This window comes from Heteronotia binoei, chromosome 5 (genome assembly GCF_032191835.1).
Source record: "Heteronotia binoei isolate CCM8104 ecotype False Entrance Well chromosome 5, APGP_CSIRO_Hbin_v1, whole genome shotgun sequence".
In the NCBI taxonomy this organism is placed as follows: Eukaryota; Metazoa; Chordata; class Lepidosauria; order Squamata; family Gekkonidae; genus Heteronotia; species Heteronotia binoei.
This window is the reverse complement of record NC_083227.1, coordinates 24,075,667-24,091,506: the sequence shown is the minus strand read 5'-3', so window position 1 is coordinate 24,091,506 and position 15,840 is coordinate 24,075,667. Positions and strand designations below refer to the sequence as shown.

The 15,840-nt window shown below is 47.3% G+C and overlaps 2 protein-coding genes across 5 annotated transcripts in view; one reads left to right on the top strand and one right to left on the bottom strand.

Annotated features, from left to right (window-relative positions):
- LOC132571165 (zinc finger protein ZFP2-like) overlaps positions 1 to 15,840 on the bottom strand; it is a 475,317-nt gene that overhangs the window by 228,408 nt on the left and 231,069 nt on the right. The gene's annotated exons all lie outside the window — the stretch shown is intronic.
- Positions 1,112 to 15,018, top strand: LOC132571175 (zinc finger protein 397-like). 2 transcript variants are annotated; one of them, XM_060237868.1, is made up of 5 exons: positions 1,112 to 1,246; positions 4,592 to 5,571; positions 6,420 to 6,531; positions 10,194 to 10,619; positions 13,805 to 15,018. In XM_060237868.1, the coding sequence occupies exons 2-5, from the start codon at positions 4,828 to 4,830 to the stop codon at positions 14,428 to 14,430; spliced, it is 1,908 nt and encodes a 635-aa protein (XP_060093851.1). In that variant the 5' UTR covers positions 1,112 to 1,246; positions 4,592 to 4,827; the 3' UTR covers positions 14,431 to 15,018. The 2 variants fall into 2 exon arrangements, with proteins under 2 accessions (XP_060093851.1, XP_060093852.1); XM_060237869.1 differs by having other exon boundaries at positions 1,112 to 1,250; positions 4,599 to 5,571.

Sequence of the window (15,840 nt, the reverse complement as noted above, 5' to 3'; positions counted from 1 at the left end):
GCTGGTAACATCATTAGGGTTTGTTGAATCTTTCGGGCTCAAGTGCCGTGTTCTACTGGAGAAAGTTTTTCTTCCAGACGTTTCGTTCTCAGCTACGGAGAACATCCTCAGTGGCGTTGCACACAGCAGCCAAGAAGGTCAGAGCGCCTGCTCCGGCTGCAACGCCACTGAGGATGTTCTCCGCAGCTGAGAACGAAACGTCTGGAAGAAAAACTTTCTCCAGTAGAACACGGCACTTGAGCTCGAAAGATTTTACAAACCCTAACAGAAGGAATGCTTATTAAATTTGCAGATGAGGGGACTGGATAAATAGATGGAGCAGAGGTTATTAGCCACAAAGTATAGAATATGAAACACTCTGTCTGGGGCAGTGATTCTCTATTCTTGGTGCTTGAGGGGCAACAGTGGGAGGGCTTCTGGACTTCTGGCCCCACTGGTGGACATCCTGATGGCACCTGGCTTTGGCCACTGTTGGAGTGGATGGGCCATTGGCCTGATACAACATGGCTTGTCTTCAGTTCTTAAATGCATTCCTATCCTGTCCAATTCAATTCAAGGCAGCCTCATAGATATTGGAACCATGATATAAAAACTGGCCTGTTCTGAAATAAAGTGGCAACAGCAAACCTAGAGAGGAAATAAAATACAAATCTGCTGAATTTTGCCGTTTCTGTTGTTAAAGGAAGAGGGTTAAGGAAGACAAAACAAAACATTCACAAGTGAGGGTGGTGCTTCTCTCGCTGAGGGCTTTCTCTTTGGGAAGGCCACTCAAGCCAGTTTGGTGTAGTGGTTAAGGGTACAGATTCTTATCTGGGAGAACCGGGTTTGATTCCCCACTCCTCCACTTACAGCCTCGGGTTAGCCATGGCTATGGCATGAGTTGTCCTTTAAAAGGCAGCTGCTGAGAGAGCGCTCTCAGCCCCACCCACCTCACAGGGTGTCTGTTGTGGGGGGAGAAGATATAGGCGATTGTAAGCCGCTCTGAGTGTCTGATTCAGGGAGAAGGGTGGGGTATAAATCTGCAGTCGTCTTCTGTTTCAGCTGAGCCGGACCCCCAAGGGTTAAAACTGGAGAGTCCGGATTCCCAGAGCGGCGTGGGAAACATGGAAGGCGCCTGCATGCATTTCAGCAGGCCGGTCCTTTCTTGCCTTCGAAACCATAGACTCGCTCCTCCTCTTCCCTAGACGCTGCATTTTGAATTTTGCTGCTGCAACCGGGATTTTTGGCTGGCGTCCACGTGGGAGCGGTGAGTTTTGAAAATAAAGGGGGAAGGGGTGATGGGATGGCGGGAGGGGAATGCGATTCTGTGCAAGGAAACAGCGACGAAAACAAAAAAGCAGTCAGGGTGATGAGGGAGTGGGAGGGAGTCCCCCAAATGATGCTTCGCTCCCAGGCTCAGATCCGATCTGGATTCCTTAATTCATTGTTGCAAACGGAGCCTCCTTCCCCTTGGCTTCCCGATCCCTGCCCGGTTTCATTCTGGGCTCTTTTCGACCCGCAGCTAGTAAAGGGGTGTGTTTCTATGCAGGAGTCTTGTGTGATTACTTATGATCAAGCCGTTTTTGTCCGAACAAAAGGTTTTGTGGACTGGAGCTTGCTTCCTCGGCCATGGGAACAGGGGCCTTCCTGAAGCTTTATAAGAGGAGAGGAGTAAAGTCGTCCCCCCTCCCCCCGACCAAGGGTGGCCAGACTGTGACTCGGGAGCCACATGTGGCTCTTTCACACATATTTTGTGGCTCTTGAAGCCCCCACCACCCCACTGGCCAGCTTGGAGAGGGCATTTCTCTCTTTAAATCACTTCTCCAAACCAAGCCAACTGGCGGCATGGAAAATGCATTTAAAATTGCTTTCTTTCCACCTCTCTCTCCCCCAACCTTCCTTCCTTCTCTCAAACATCTGACATTTATTCTATGTGGCTCTTACCTTAAGCGAGTTTGGCCACCTCTGCCCTAGACCCTCTAAGTCAGGGGTGTCAAACATGCAGTCTGAGGGCCGAATAAGGCCCTGGAGGGCTCCTGTCAGGCCCCCAAGCGACTGGCTCTCTTCTGCTTCCTTCTCTCTGTATATTGCTTCTTTCTGCATCTCAGCTTGCTTTGCAAGGCTTGATCAGTTTGCAATTGCAAAACCTCTATTTTCTCCATTGGCTGAGGTTCCTCCCTTGGGGAGGAAGGGAGGGGGAAGTCAGAGCTAGTTTTTCCAGGCTCTCTCAATCACACAGCAGAGTTACTGAACCAAGCCTGTCTTCCTTCTATTGGCTGAGGCTCCTCCCCCAGTCCCCTAGGGAAGGAAAGGAAGAGCCACAGCTTCCTTTGCCCAGTTCCCTGGATTCTATGGGAGAAATACAAAAAAGCACCTTTAAGACCAATGAGTGCTAATGTTTTAAGCATGTTTCTAAGTTTTTTAAAAAATACATTTAATTGGTTTTTTTTTCCTGTGTCCTTTATAAAGTTATCTAATCTTAAATAGGTACACACATGGCTCGACCCAACCTGACATGGCCCGGCCCAACAAGGTCTCATTTATGTTAGATCTAGCCCTCATAACGAATGAGTTCAACACCCCTGCTCTAAGTGTTTCTCCCCCACACTAGGTCTCACAATGTGTCAAGGTAGATAGATCCACGACCACAGCATCTTTTAAAACAGATTTCAGCCCCATTGGTCTGCGCAGAAGAGCAAGGCTGGAGTCCAGTAGCACCACCTTAGCCAGATACAGGTACAGATGCTGATACCAGGAGCACCTTAAAGACTAACCAAATTGGTGGCAGGGGATGAGCTTTTGTGAGTCACTGCCCACTTCTTCAAATATATCTGAAGAATGCGTCTGAATACATCTGTGTTCTTCAGATGTATTTGAGGAAGTGAGCAGTGACTCACAAAAGCTCATCCCCCGCCACTACGTAATTTGGTTAGTCTTTAAGGTGCTCCTGCTCTCTGGCTCTTTTCTGCTGAGCAGAGCCTCTGTGGGATGGGCTTCCTGAAGAGGTGAAGGCGGGGCCACTCCTTGGAGATCTTTAGGAGGTGCTGCAAGACCTGCCTGTTTGCTAGGGCTTTTGAGGGAGTCTGAAAGGCAGGCATCTTTTAAGGGGGAGGAAGGGAGAGATTTAGGGTTTATTGTTTTATCCTGGTTTCAGTGGGTTTTTTATTTTAGCTATTGTTGTAAGCTACCCTGAAACCCCAGGAAAAGTGGGATTTAAATATTTTAATAAATAATCATACTGGTCCCAGAATGTGAAAGTGATGCTAAAATAAAGACTAATCATTTTGGTGCCTTTATTTGTTTATTTAAACCAATTTGGTGTAGCGGTTAAGTGTGTGGACTCTTATCTGGGAGAACTGGGTTTGATTCCCCACTCCTCCACCTGCACCTGCTGGAATGGCCTTGGGTCAGCCATAGCTCTGGCAGAGGTTGTCCTTGAAAGGGAAGCTGCTGTGAGAGCCCTCTCAGCCCCACCCACCTCACAGGGTGTCTGTTGTGGGGGGAGAAGATATAGGAGATTATAAGCCGCTCTGAGTCTCTGATTCAGAGAGAAGGGCGGGGTATAAATCTGCAATTCTTCTTCTATTAGCTGCTTTTTTTATTCAGCAGCTTACAATATGGATCAAGTTCATAAAATCCATTAAAAAAACCCCAAATATAAAATCACCATTTAGTAAATCATAAGAACATAAGAGCCCTGCTGGATCAGACCATTGGTCCACCTAGTCCAGCATCCTGCCTCACACAGTGGCCAACCAGTTCCTTGGGAGAGCCAATAGCAGGGTACAGAGTCCGAGGCCTTCCCCTGATGTTGCCTCCTGGCTCTGGATTCAGAGGATTAGTGTCTCTGAATGTGGAGGTTCCCCTCAGTAACCATGACTAGTAGCCACTGACAGACTTATCCTCCATGAATCTACCTAATCCCCTTCCAAAGCTGTCTAATTCTTGTGACTATCGCTACATACTCTGTCAGCAAATTCCACATTTTAGTCACTCTCTCTGTACGGTAGTGTTTCCTGTTTCTCCTAAACGTGTCAAAAAGGTTCTTAAATAACACCAGCTGCGTCCTAAATACTGAAAGGAGCAAGAGTCCAGGAGCACCTTAAAGACTGATAACATTTATGGCACGGGACAAGCTTTCGTGAGTCACTGCTCACTTCTTCAGATATCTGAAGGAGAGAGCAAATTACTGAAGAAATGAGCCGTGACTCACGACAGCTCCTCCCCTGCCACAAATTTTGTTAGTATTTAAGGTGCTCCTGGACTCTCGCTCTTTTCTGTTGCTACAGGCAGACTTAAACACCTACCCATCTTGTTCTAAAGACTGAAAGGGAGGTGGCCAGGCACATCTCTTTGGGGAGACTGTTGTATAATCCTGGGGCTGTCGTGATTACAGAACAGCCTCCCCAAGATTCCTTGGGGCTTGTGAGGTGTGTGTGAGCTACAACCTATTAGTGTAGCTCCCTTCTGGAAGCCATGAGAGACCTCACAAAAAGAGAAGTGATGAAATGTTTGAGGTGTCTTACCATGTTGTGACCGGTTTGGACCAACTGTGGTTTCCAAGCAGGCAAAAGATAGTGCGTTTCAGTTGGTTCCTCTTTCTCTTTCCCAGGGTGAAGTTTTTCTCTTGCTGAAGTGAGGTGTGGGGGCTGTGAGCACCTGTGTAGCCCCTGGTTTCTTGAGACCTTCCAAACCTGCTTCCTTTGAGCCCAGTCAGGTGAAATAAATGGACTAATTCTGGCTCAGAGAGGGAAGCGTCCTGCCACTCACTGCTTGGATGCAGAAAGGAACTGAGGCTTTCTTAACATGTGGCCAGAACTGGACTGAGATTGACTGTGACAGGAGGAAATGTCCTCAGAGCAGGAGGCTGTGACAACTGTGGGCCTCCTCTTTGAGCCTGTGGAAGACGAGGGGATCACAATAGCTGGAAAGACCCTGCATGTGGCCCAGGATGGGACTACCGGCGAGTTTGTGAGTTGGGTCCCTTCAGAGCAGGGAAGCCAAGAGGCAGAGGAGGGATTGGCCCAGACCTGGGAAGTCCAATGGCAGGAGTTCCTGAAATCAGTTCACAACCCTTATTGCAGGAACCCAGAGTCACCGAAGACCATGCGGTGGGAAGTTACCAGGTCCTCTCTGGTTCCTTCGGAATCAGGGGCTGCTTCTGGCAGCTGGCCAGGAGAAGAGGGGGCCCTCGGCCTTTCTCCTGGCGAGGGACCCCCAAATATCTCAAGCAGCGTCGACTCTGGGGAAAGAAGAGATGGCACAGAAGCAGAGGGGGAGACCCCAAGCAAGGGTGTTGCTGATGGAGAAATGCAACGCCAACATTTCAGGCAGTTCTGCTACCAAGAGGCTGAGGGACCCCAAGAGGTTTACATCCGCCTCTGGGAACTTTGCTGTCAGTGGCTGCAGCCGGAGAGACGCACCAAGGAGCAGATCCTGGAGCTGGTGGTGTTGGAGCAGTTCCTGGCCATCCTGCCCCCGGAGATCCAGAGCTGGGTCCAGGAAAGCCACCCAGAGAGTTGCTTCCAGGCGGTGGCCCGTGCGGAGGATTTCTTGATGGGGCAGCGGGAGACCGAGGAATGGGAGCCGCAGGTGAGCAGAGATTTCTTCTTCTGCTGCTGCTGGAATGGCCTTGGGTCAGCCTTAGCTATCTCAGGAGTTGTCCTCGAAAGGGCAGCTGCTGTAAGAGCCCTCGCAGCCCCACCCACCTCACAGGGTGTCTGTTGTGGGGGAGGAGGAAGATAAAGAAGATTGTAAGCCACTCTGATTCAGAGAGAAGGGCGGGGTATAAATCTGCAGTCTTCTTCTTCTTATTATTATTATTAATGAATTGCCTCATCCCAGACAATGCTGGGCTCTAGGCAATGTACGAAAAAAGGTACACATAAAATCAATAAAACCAGTCATTTAAAACAGTTGCAACCCAATGAACCTACTTTATAGTGTGCTGTAATTCTGCTTTCCGGGCATTGGGAGCAGTTCCCCCCTTAAGTAGAGGAGGGGAGGGGGGTGCCAGCTGTCATCGCTGTCCTCAAACAAAGGCCTGGCGGAACATCTCTGCTTTGCAGGCCCTACAGAATTGTAAAAGATCCCGCAGGGCCCTGGTGTCTTCCGGCAGAGAGTTCCACCAGGTCGGGGCCAGGACTGAAAAAGTCCTGGCCTTTGTTGAGGACAGCTGGACCTCTTTGGGGACAGAGATCACCAGTAGATTTCAACCAGCAGAGCACAGTGCTCTTCCGGGGACATAGTAAAGGAGGCAGTCCTGTAGATACGTCAGTCCCAGACTGCTCAAGGCCTTTAAGGTCATAACCAAAACCTTGAATCTAACTCGGTACTGGGAAGCCAGTGTAGCTGACGCAGCACAGGTAGAATGCATGCAGTCCTTCCAAGTTCGAGGCTTTTTCCTTTGCCCTGAATGATGCCCTCTTCTGCTGTTCCAGGTGCTGGATCCATCCACGGAGGTGGCTGTGGGTTTCTCCAGTGTGGACCAAGCTCTCCTGGACCTGTACAAGGAGGTGAAGCAAGAGGGTGACCAGGATGCTGGCTGGCTGGGTACAGAATCCCTTTTTCTCTGCCAGACAGCTGACCTCTGTGATAGCCAGAATTCATTTCTTTGTGTTGGGGTGGTGACTCAGTGGTAGAGCCTCTGCTTGTCATGCAGAAGGGCCCAGGTTCAATCCCCGTCATCTCCAGTTGAAAGGACCAGGCAGTGGGCCATGTGAAAGACCTTTGTCTGAGACGCTGGAGAACCACTTTGTGTCTTAGTAGACAGTTTTGACCTTAGGGTTTGTAGAATCTTTCGGGCTCAAGTGCCGTGTTCTACTGGAGAAAGTTTTCCTTCCAGACGTTTCGTTCTCAGCTGCGGAGAACATCCTCAGTGGCGTTGCAGCCGGAGCAGGCGCTCTGACCTTGTTGGCTGCTGTGCATTGAGTGGGGCCAGGGCTGCTGGAGAGCTGCTATTTCTAGGCTGGAGAGGGTGTGATGAAAGGGCAATTGGTTTGTGGATGTGCCCACCAAACAATGGGCACATCCACAAACCAATTGCCCTTTCATCACACCCTCTCCAGCCTAGAAATAGCAGCTCTCCAGCAGCCCTGGCCCCACTCAATGCACAGCAGCCAAGAAGGTCAGAGCGCCTGCTCCGGCTGCAACACCACTGAGGATGTTCTCCACAGCTGAGAACGAAACGTCTGGAAGGAAAACTTTCTCCACTAGAACACGGCATTTGAGCCCGAAAGATTCTACAAACCCTAATGATGTTACCAGCCGTGAAAACCTGAAATCTTTGAGTTTTGACCTTGACGGACCAAGGGTCTGATTCAGTATAAGGCAGCTTCATGTGTGAATATTTCATGTCCTGCTTTTTCTATACCTGAAATCTCTGAGCAATCTGCCAGATTTTGAAATATATAGATCACGGGTGGACAAACTGGCTCAGGAGCTACATGTGACCCTTTCACAAATATTGCATAGGTCTCAAAGCCCCCACTGCCCCGTTGGCTGGTGGCTTGGAGAATGCATTAAAGTTGCTTTCTTTCCACTTCTCCCTCCATTCTCCATCTGTTGCCTGCCTGCCTGCTCTCAAACATCTGATGTTTATTCTACGTGACTCTTATGTTAAGCAAGTCTGGCCACTCCTGATATATATTCTGGAGTCTGGCAGATAGTTCAGAGAGTTCTGGTGTGTGTGTATCGTGGAATCTGACAGATAGCTCAGAAAGTTCTGGTGTGTCTGTGTGTGTTTGTGTTCATAGAATTATAGAGTGGGAAGGATCCTCCGGGGCCTTCCAGGCCAACCCCCTACACAATGCAGGAAGTGTGTGTTTGTGTGTGTATAAGAAAAGTGCCACTTTCCCCAGTTCCACCAGGTCTCAGAATCTGTCCACTCTCTTTTTCTCTGAGTAAGTGCAGTGTGCTGACTCATGGATATCAGGACTTGGTAGAGCCCCCCCCCCAAAAAGTGCCAGTACTCAGAACCAGTGAGCAGTGTTCCCTCTAAGCTGAGACGGTGTGAACTAGCTCACAGTTCTTTACCCTCTGGCTCACACATTTTTGTCTTAGCTCGGGAATAATGGCTCCAGAGCAGATTAATTTATGCAGTAGCCAAATTACTCACAACTTTAATGCCAGTAGCTCACAAGGCAGAATTTTTGCTCATAAGACTCCACAGTTTAGAGGGAGCATTGCCGGTGTGTACCATCACAGCAACAAAAGAAGATGAAGATATTGAAGATATTGGATTTATATCCCGCCCTCCACTCCAAATCTCAGAGTCTCAGAGCGGCTCACAATCTCCTTTACCTTCCTCCCCCACAACAGACACCCTGTGAGGTGGGTGGGGCTGGAGAGGGCTCTCACAGCAGCTGCCCTTTCAAGGACAACCTCTGCCAGAGCTATAGCTGACCCGAGGCCATGCTAGCAGGTGCAAGTGGGGAATCAAACCCGGTTCTCCCAGATAAGAGTCCACACACTTCACCACTACACCAAACTGGCTCTCCAAGCCAGTATAGATATTTTAAAAACTCAACAGAAATAAAAGTAATGCAGCGCAATTGTAAGTAGAGTTACACCCTTCTGTGTCCAAAAAACAGCAAGAAATATCTCTAGCAGTGTTTCCTCTCAGCTGAGTTAGTGTGAGCTAGCTCAAAAAATTTTAGCCTCCATCTCACACATTTTTTGTCTTAGCTCAGGAAAAATGGCCCCAGAGCAAACTAATTTATGCAGTAGCTCACAACGTTAATGCCAGTAGCTCACAAAGTAGAATTTTTGCTCACAAGATTCCACAGCTTAGAGGGAGCTTTGGTAGCAATATATTTCTTCATTTGGGATGGTGTGTCTCTGCCTCCCTGCCCAGAGAAAAGCCACAGATTTTAAGAATTGGCCAGAATAGATCATCTTTAAGCAGCAGTTCACTTGTCTTTTCCTTTTAAAGAAAGCAGTATCAGACTCTGGAAGTGTAAAATGCAGATAGACTTTATGTTAATTCAGACTTTTTACAATTAACAACCGAAATGGCCCAGGTTAGCCACGTCGTGGCATTTCTCAGAAGCTAAGCAGGGTCAGTTCCGATTAGTCCTTGAATGGGAGGTCGTCAAGGAAGTGCAGGGTTGCTATGCAGAGGCAGGCAATGACAAAACCACCTCTGCTCTTTCCTTTCTTTGAAAACCTCTTGAGGTGTCACCATGAAGCAGCTGCAACTTGACAGAGTTTTCCACCCCTGCAATTAACATAACCCAATACAGTTCTGCTTTCTTGGGTGTATAGTGTCTTTATTACTTATGTAATTATTTACAAACTATCCCTCCTTTTGGCCCCATCAAGAACTCCTAACAATTTAGTAAAAATACATCATAAAACACTTTAAAGACCAAAGTTGAAATAGATCTGTAAAACACACAGAAAGCAGTTAAAACTTAAGGCTAGAAGGAGAGATCCTTGAGGGAACACCAGACAAAACCAGAGAAACCGGCCCAAGGCCATTGAGGAAGCTTCTCTGCCAGAGCAGGGATTCAGACCTCCCAGATCCAAACTTCCCTAGTCTGACAGTCTAACCCAGGGGTGTCAAACATGCAGGGGCTGAATGAGGCCCCCGCAGTGCTGCTATCAGGCCCCTGAGCAACTGGCTGTCGTCTGCTTCCTTCTCCCTCTCTCTTCCTTCCGCATCACAGCTTGCTTTGCAAGGCTTGCAGAGCTACAGAGCAAAGCCTCTATTTTCTCCATTGGCTGAGGCTCCTCTCTTGGGGAGGAGGGGAGAAGAAGGATAGCTTAATTTGCCAGGCTCTCTCAATCACACAGCAGAGCTACTGAGCCAAACCTCTTTTCCTTCTATTGGCTGAGACTCCTCCCCCTCCTGGTCCCTTTGGGGAAGGAAGGAAAGAGCCAGAGCTTCCTTTGCCCAGTTCTCTGGATTGCACAGGAGAGATACAAAGAAAGCACCTTTAAAAGCACCTTTAAGACCAGTGAGTGCTAATATTTTAAGCATGTTTTAAGTTTTTAAAAAATCTTTAATTGTGTTTGTGTGCTTTATAAAGTTTATATCTCTGCTACCAGGCATTACATTTTGTGACACACATGGACCGGGCCGACAAGGTCTCATTTATGTCCAATCCGGCCCTCATAACAAATGAGTTTGACCCCCCTGAACTGCTACACCATGGCAACATTTAGTGAGAGGCATCTGAGGGTTTGTCTTTCTCTTTCCTTCTCCATCCCAGGAGGTGAGGCACTGTTGAATGTAGATGGCGTTGAAAGACCTGAGTGGGAAGAGCTGGATGTGGATTTTGGAGATCCAGGTGAACCAGAGAATTGGGAACAAAGCCCAGTGGAGATGTGGAGGAATTCATTGAGTGCTGGTAGCCGGGATGACCATTCTGAGACTGCTGTTTCACCCCCACAGACAAGAGAGAACACTGTCTTTAGAAAACGCTTTGCCCCTAAACTCAACCACAGTAGGCGTCAAAGGATCCACATGGGGCCAAAGCCCCACAAATGCACCGAGTGTGGGCGGTCCTTCACCCGGAGAGCAAACCTTTTCCGTCATCAGACGCTCCACACAGGGCTAAGGGCGCATCTTTGCACGGATTGTGGCCGAAGGTTCACGCGGCGAGAAAACTTAGTCCGGCACCTGAAGATCCACACAGGTGAGAGAAAGAAGGGGGAAGCATCAGGATGACCTGGAAGTGCTGAGGGAAAAAGATGGAGGGAAAACGGATAACTAAAATAGACACTCGGTTTCTCTAGCTCTGCATTGCTCACTTCTCACTGGCAGCTCCTCAAGAGAGAAAAGACTTTCTTTCTTGGCACCTGAAATCCTTGATGTTGAGATGCCAGGAGATGGAACTGGGTCTCGGGCAGGTGAAAGAGGCTGTCTATGTTTGTAGTCCCCACCACTTCCTGTAGCAGTGCATGCTATGTGTTAGGTGAAGAATGACTTTCTTTTATTTGTTCTAAGCCTATTGCTTGTTAATTTTATTGACTGCCCATGAGTTCTTGTACTGTGAGAAAGGGAGAAAAGTACTTATTTCTTGAGCACCTCTATCCCATCCATAATTTTGAAAATTTTGATGGCACCTGGGGGTTTTTTTGGCCACTGTGTGGCACAGGGTGTTGGACTGGATGGGCCATTGGCCTGATCCCGCATGGCTGCTCTTATGTAATGATAGCCTGCTGTGCTCCCTTCTCTTGTTCAACCCCACCCTTCTCAGGCTCCACCCCAAATCTTCAGGAATTTCCCACCCCTGAGTTGGCAACCTATGTGCGTTGGAGGAGTTGCTTACTAGACACCAAAGGTAACCTGGGAGGTAGGTTTGGCCATGAAAGAGTGAACGGTCCAACATGACTTGGACAAGATTTGTGGTTGAATTGGATCGGAAGCTGGGTTTCTCCCAGCCTAGTCTTGCTCTCTGACTACTGCATCACGTTGCCTCTTCCCGAGCCATGCTTTGGTTTGGTTTCAGCGTGGGAGGCAGGGGCAGCGGGATAAGAAGCAGGATCCTAAGGGCTTTTTTTGTAGCAGGAACTCCTTTGCCTATTAGGCTGCACCCCCCTGATCTAGCCAAACCTCCTGGAGTAGGCCCTGTACGAAGAGCCCAGTAAGCTCTTGCAGGACTGGCTACATCATGGGGGTGTGGCCTAATATGCAAAGAAGTTCCTGCTAAAAAAAGAAGAAGCCCTGAGGATACTCTTACGTGCAGAGTGGCAAAGAGACATCAAACATCTGGATTGTCCCCTTACATTTTGCCAAAATTATTGAATGAACAAGAACACAAGAAGAGCCCTGCTAGATCGGACTAAAAGTCCCATCTAGCCCAGCATCCCGTCTCACACAGTGGCCAACCAGTTCCTCTGGATAGCCAACAACAGGGCAGAGAGGCCAAGGCCTTCCCCTGATGATGCCTCCTGGCTATGGGATTCAGAGGTGGTGGGCTCTCCTTCGTTGGAGGTTTTTAAACAGAGGCTAGATGGCCATCTGACAGCAGTGAAGATCCTGTGAATTTAGGGGGAGGTGTTTGTGAGTTTCCTGCATTGTGCAGGGGGTTGGACTAGATGACTGTAAAGGTCCCTTCCAACTCTATGATTCTACCTCTGAACATGGAGGTTCCCCTCAGCTCACCATGGCTAACAGCCCTTGATAGACTCCTCCATGAATCTGTCTGATCCCCTTTTTAAGCCATCTATGCTCATGGCCATTGCCAAATCTACTGGCAACGAATTCCACGCATTAATCACTCATTGAGGAGTCCTGAATCTACTGCCCACCAGCTTCACTGAAAGCCAGAACAATTCATCCTATTGTTTAAAGCAAAGGTGTCAAACTCATTTGTTACGAGGGCCGGATCTGACATAAATGAGACCTTGTCAGGCCGGGTCATGTCGGGTTGGGCTGGGCCATGTTGGGCAGGGCCACATGTATACCTAGATTTTTTTTTAAATAATTTTTATTGTTATATATTCCAACACCACTCCACCTCTGTGAGAGTCCCAGGCCATAGATACATTATAATATTCCATATATTTATAACTATTAACATTTCATCCAAATACAACTCCATCACTCTATTTAAACTTCTTATCCATTCATTTTCTTATTAACCAACCAATCGTCTTAAATTGTTTAAACTTTTCCAAATACCTCACCATCTTTCTAAACCAGCCCTCCTCCTGTTCCCTAACCTTTAATCCGTTCATTCTTCGTATCTTCATCGTTAAATACTCCAATATTATTATATTATTCATTTTATCCCTCCAATGATTAATTGTCAGTTCCTCAGCTTCTTTCCAATTCCTTGCTATCACTTGTCTTGCTGCTACTAACATCAAATTAATCCATTTACTATCCTTTTTTGATCTTAATCCCACACCATCCAAATTAATAATTGCCATTGCTTTAGATATACTTATTTTTCTTCCCATAATCTTTGTCATCTCTATGCCAACCTGAATCCAGAATTTTTTCACTAAGGGACAATCCCACCACATGTGACTGAAAGTTCCAATTTCTCCACATTTCCTCCAACAATTTTTACTCCCTGATTTAGAAATATAATACATCTTAATCGGTGTATAATACCTAGATAAGATTAGATAGCAGAGATACAAATGTTATAAAAAACACAAACACAACTATTTTTTTAAACTTAAAACATGCTTAAAATGTTAGCATTCGTTGGTCTTAAAAGATGCTTTCTTTCTATTTTTCCCATGGGATCCAGGGAACTGGGCAAAGGAAGCTCTGGCTCTTTCCTTCCTTCCACAGGGGACTGGGGGCGGGGAGCCTCAACAAATAGAAGGAAGAGAGGTTTGGCTCAGAAGCTCTGCTGTCCGATTGAGAAAGCCTGGCAAAGCAAGCTCTCCCTCCCCCCCGCCTTCCTCCCCAAGGGAGGAGCCTCAGCCAATGGAGAAAACAAAAGCTTTGCTCTGTAGCTCCTGTGCAATAGAGCAAGCCTGGCAAAGCAAGCTGTTATGCAGAAGGAAACGAGAGGGAAAAGGAAGCAGATGACAGCCTGTTGCTCAGGGGGCTAATTGGAACCCTCTGGGTCCTGATTCGGCCCCTGTACCACATGTTTGGCACCCCTGGTTTAAAGTATTTATACGCCACCATTTATAATAATCGATTTTGAGGCATCCTCCAAAAGTTACTATTGTTTTTGTCCCTCCTTTCCTCTAATGAGCACAGGGATCTCTCCTCCCCCATTTTCTCTTCCTAACAACCCTGTTAGGTAGGCTAGACAGACAGGGAAAGTGTAACTGGTCCAAGGTCACCTTTGAAACACTTCTCTTTGTTCACCTTTGCTCTCTCACTACATGTATCTGTCGGTTACTGCAGGTGATGGATGGGTGATTGAGAATGAGGGGGATCAACTTTGGACTCCCCCAAAGGCAGAAGAGACCCCTGGAAATCAAAGGCAAAAAGGGGACAGAAGACGCCAAACAGAGAATGAGAAACAAAAGTCCGTCACTGGCCCGAATGGCGACTTCTTTGAAATTTCTGTCCCACAAGTGGTACATGAAGGGACGCAAAAGAATAAATGCCCCATTTGCCGAAAAGCATTTATTCACCTGTCAAGCCTTACAAGACATCAGAGAATCCACCACCCGGAAGTGAAGTTGCTTTCTTGTTCAGATTGTGGGCGGAATCTGGGCCAGGGGGCAGATTATAGAAGACTTGAAGCCACGCCTGCAGGCGAGAAAGTATATAAATGCTTTAAGTGTGAAAAGAGACATTCGGTCAAACTTCATACTCACAAGAAAAGCAGTACAGGGAAGAAACCACACAAATGCTTAGACTGCAATTATAGCTTCAGCTGCCGGTCACACCTTCTCAGACATCAAAGAATCCACACGGGAGAGAAACCTTATACCTGTTCAGCCTGTGGGAAGAGCTTCCGTCAGACTGCGCACCTTGTGAAGCATGAGAGGACACACAGAGGACAGAAACAGTATTTATTCTGACATTTGGAATAGCTGGACAGTTTTAGTTAGCAGTGCATCCTCTCACTTGTTTGCAATGGTGAAGTGCAGGGGTGGAATTCTAGCAGGTACTCCTTTGCATATTAAGCCACACACCCCTGATGTAGCCAATCCTCCAAGAGCTTACAGGGCTCTTCTTATAGGGCCAACTGTAAGCTCCAGGGGGATTGGCTACATCAGGGGGCTGTGGCCTAAAATGCAAAGGAGCTCCTGCTAGAATTCCACCCTGGTGAAGTGTAACTACATTTGTGCATTCATTTCCTAGCAAACAAACTGGAAAAGCATAATTCATTAGTTCAGTTCATTTTTTCTGGTGCGTGGCAGTCTCGTTCGAGAATTCAAAGATGAAACAGAGAGAAAGCAGGAGATAAGAAACTGACATAGAAGTTTTCCAATCAGCACAGCCAAACAGGTCTCACAAGAGAAGAGGTTATAGAGGAGGGTAGAGGGGAAGGCAAGAGAGTTAGGGGTAGGCAAGAGACAGGAACAAAGAAAGAGGCTTTTCCACTGGGGGAAAAATGTTAATTGTAAAAGCCAGTGAGAATGATAATAAATACAGCAAAAACAAAACGGAGGTTTTGACATGAAAAAAGAGGAGATATGGCACAGGTCTCAATGTGGGTGCTTACAATGGGACTGTGATCACACACACACACTAAATAATGCACTTTCAATCCACATCCAGTGAATTTTCCAATAGAATTTTGCCAGTTCAAACAAAATCCAGTAGGAAGGTGGATTGAAAGTGCGTTATTTAGCGTGTGTAATCACGGCCTTGGACTGTGCAAATGAGGTTTGTAGTTATCATGACATCTGTGGTGACTAAAGAATAAGTTCCAGGTGACTAGGCAAGTGAATTTTGTTGGGAAAAGTTGTTTTTATTTATTTTTCTGCTCCTGGCTTTCAGTTTGCCAAAAATAACTCATAGGTATGTGTGGGCATGTAGACCTGTGAAATCTTTTAACCTGATCCTTCATAGCTCAAGGGATAAGGGGTTTTCTTTCCTTCATAGAATCTTGGAGTTGGAAGAGACCTCCAGGGTCATCTAGTCTAACCCCTGCACAATGCAGGAAACTCACAAATTCCTCCCCCTAAATTCACAGGATCTTCATTGCTGTCAGGTCGCCATCTAGCCTCTGTTTAAAAACCTCCAAGGAAGGAGAGCCCACCACCTCCCCAGGAAGCCTGTTCCACTGAGGAACCACTAACAGTCAGGAAGTTCTCCCTAATGTTGAGCGAGAGACTCTTGATTTAATTTCAACACATTGGTTCTGGTCCTACCTTCTGGGGCCACAGAAAACAATTCCACGCCATCCTCTATATGACAGTACTTCAAGTACTTGAAGATGGTGATCATGTCCAGTGTTTCCTCTAAGCTGTGGAGTCTTGTGA

Excerpts from the sequence above, each read along its gene's own strand:
- LOC132571175 (XM_060237868.1), top strand. The coding sequence starts at position 4,828 with ATGTCCTCAGAGCAGGAGGCTGTGACAACTGTGGGCCTCCTCTTTGAG. Across the intron at positions 6,532-10,193 it reads CCAGGATGCTGGCTGGCTGG|GAGGTGAGGCACTGTTGAAT; the intron begins GTACAGAATCCC and ends TCTCCATCCCAG. Across the intron at positions 10,620-13,804 it reads GCACCTGAAGATCCACACAG|GTGATGGATGGGTGATTGAG; the intron begins GTGAGAGAAAGA and ends CGGTTACTGCAG.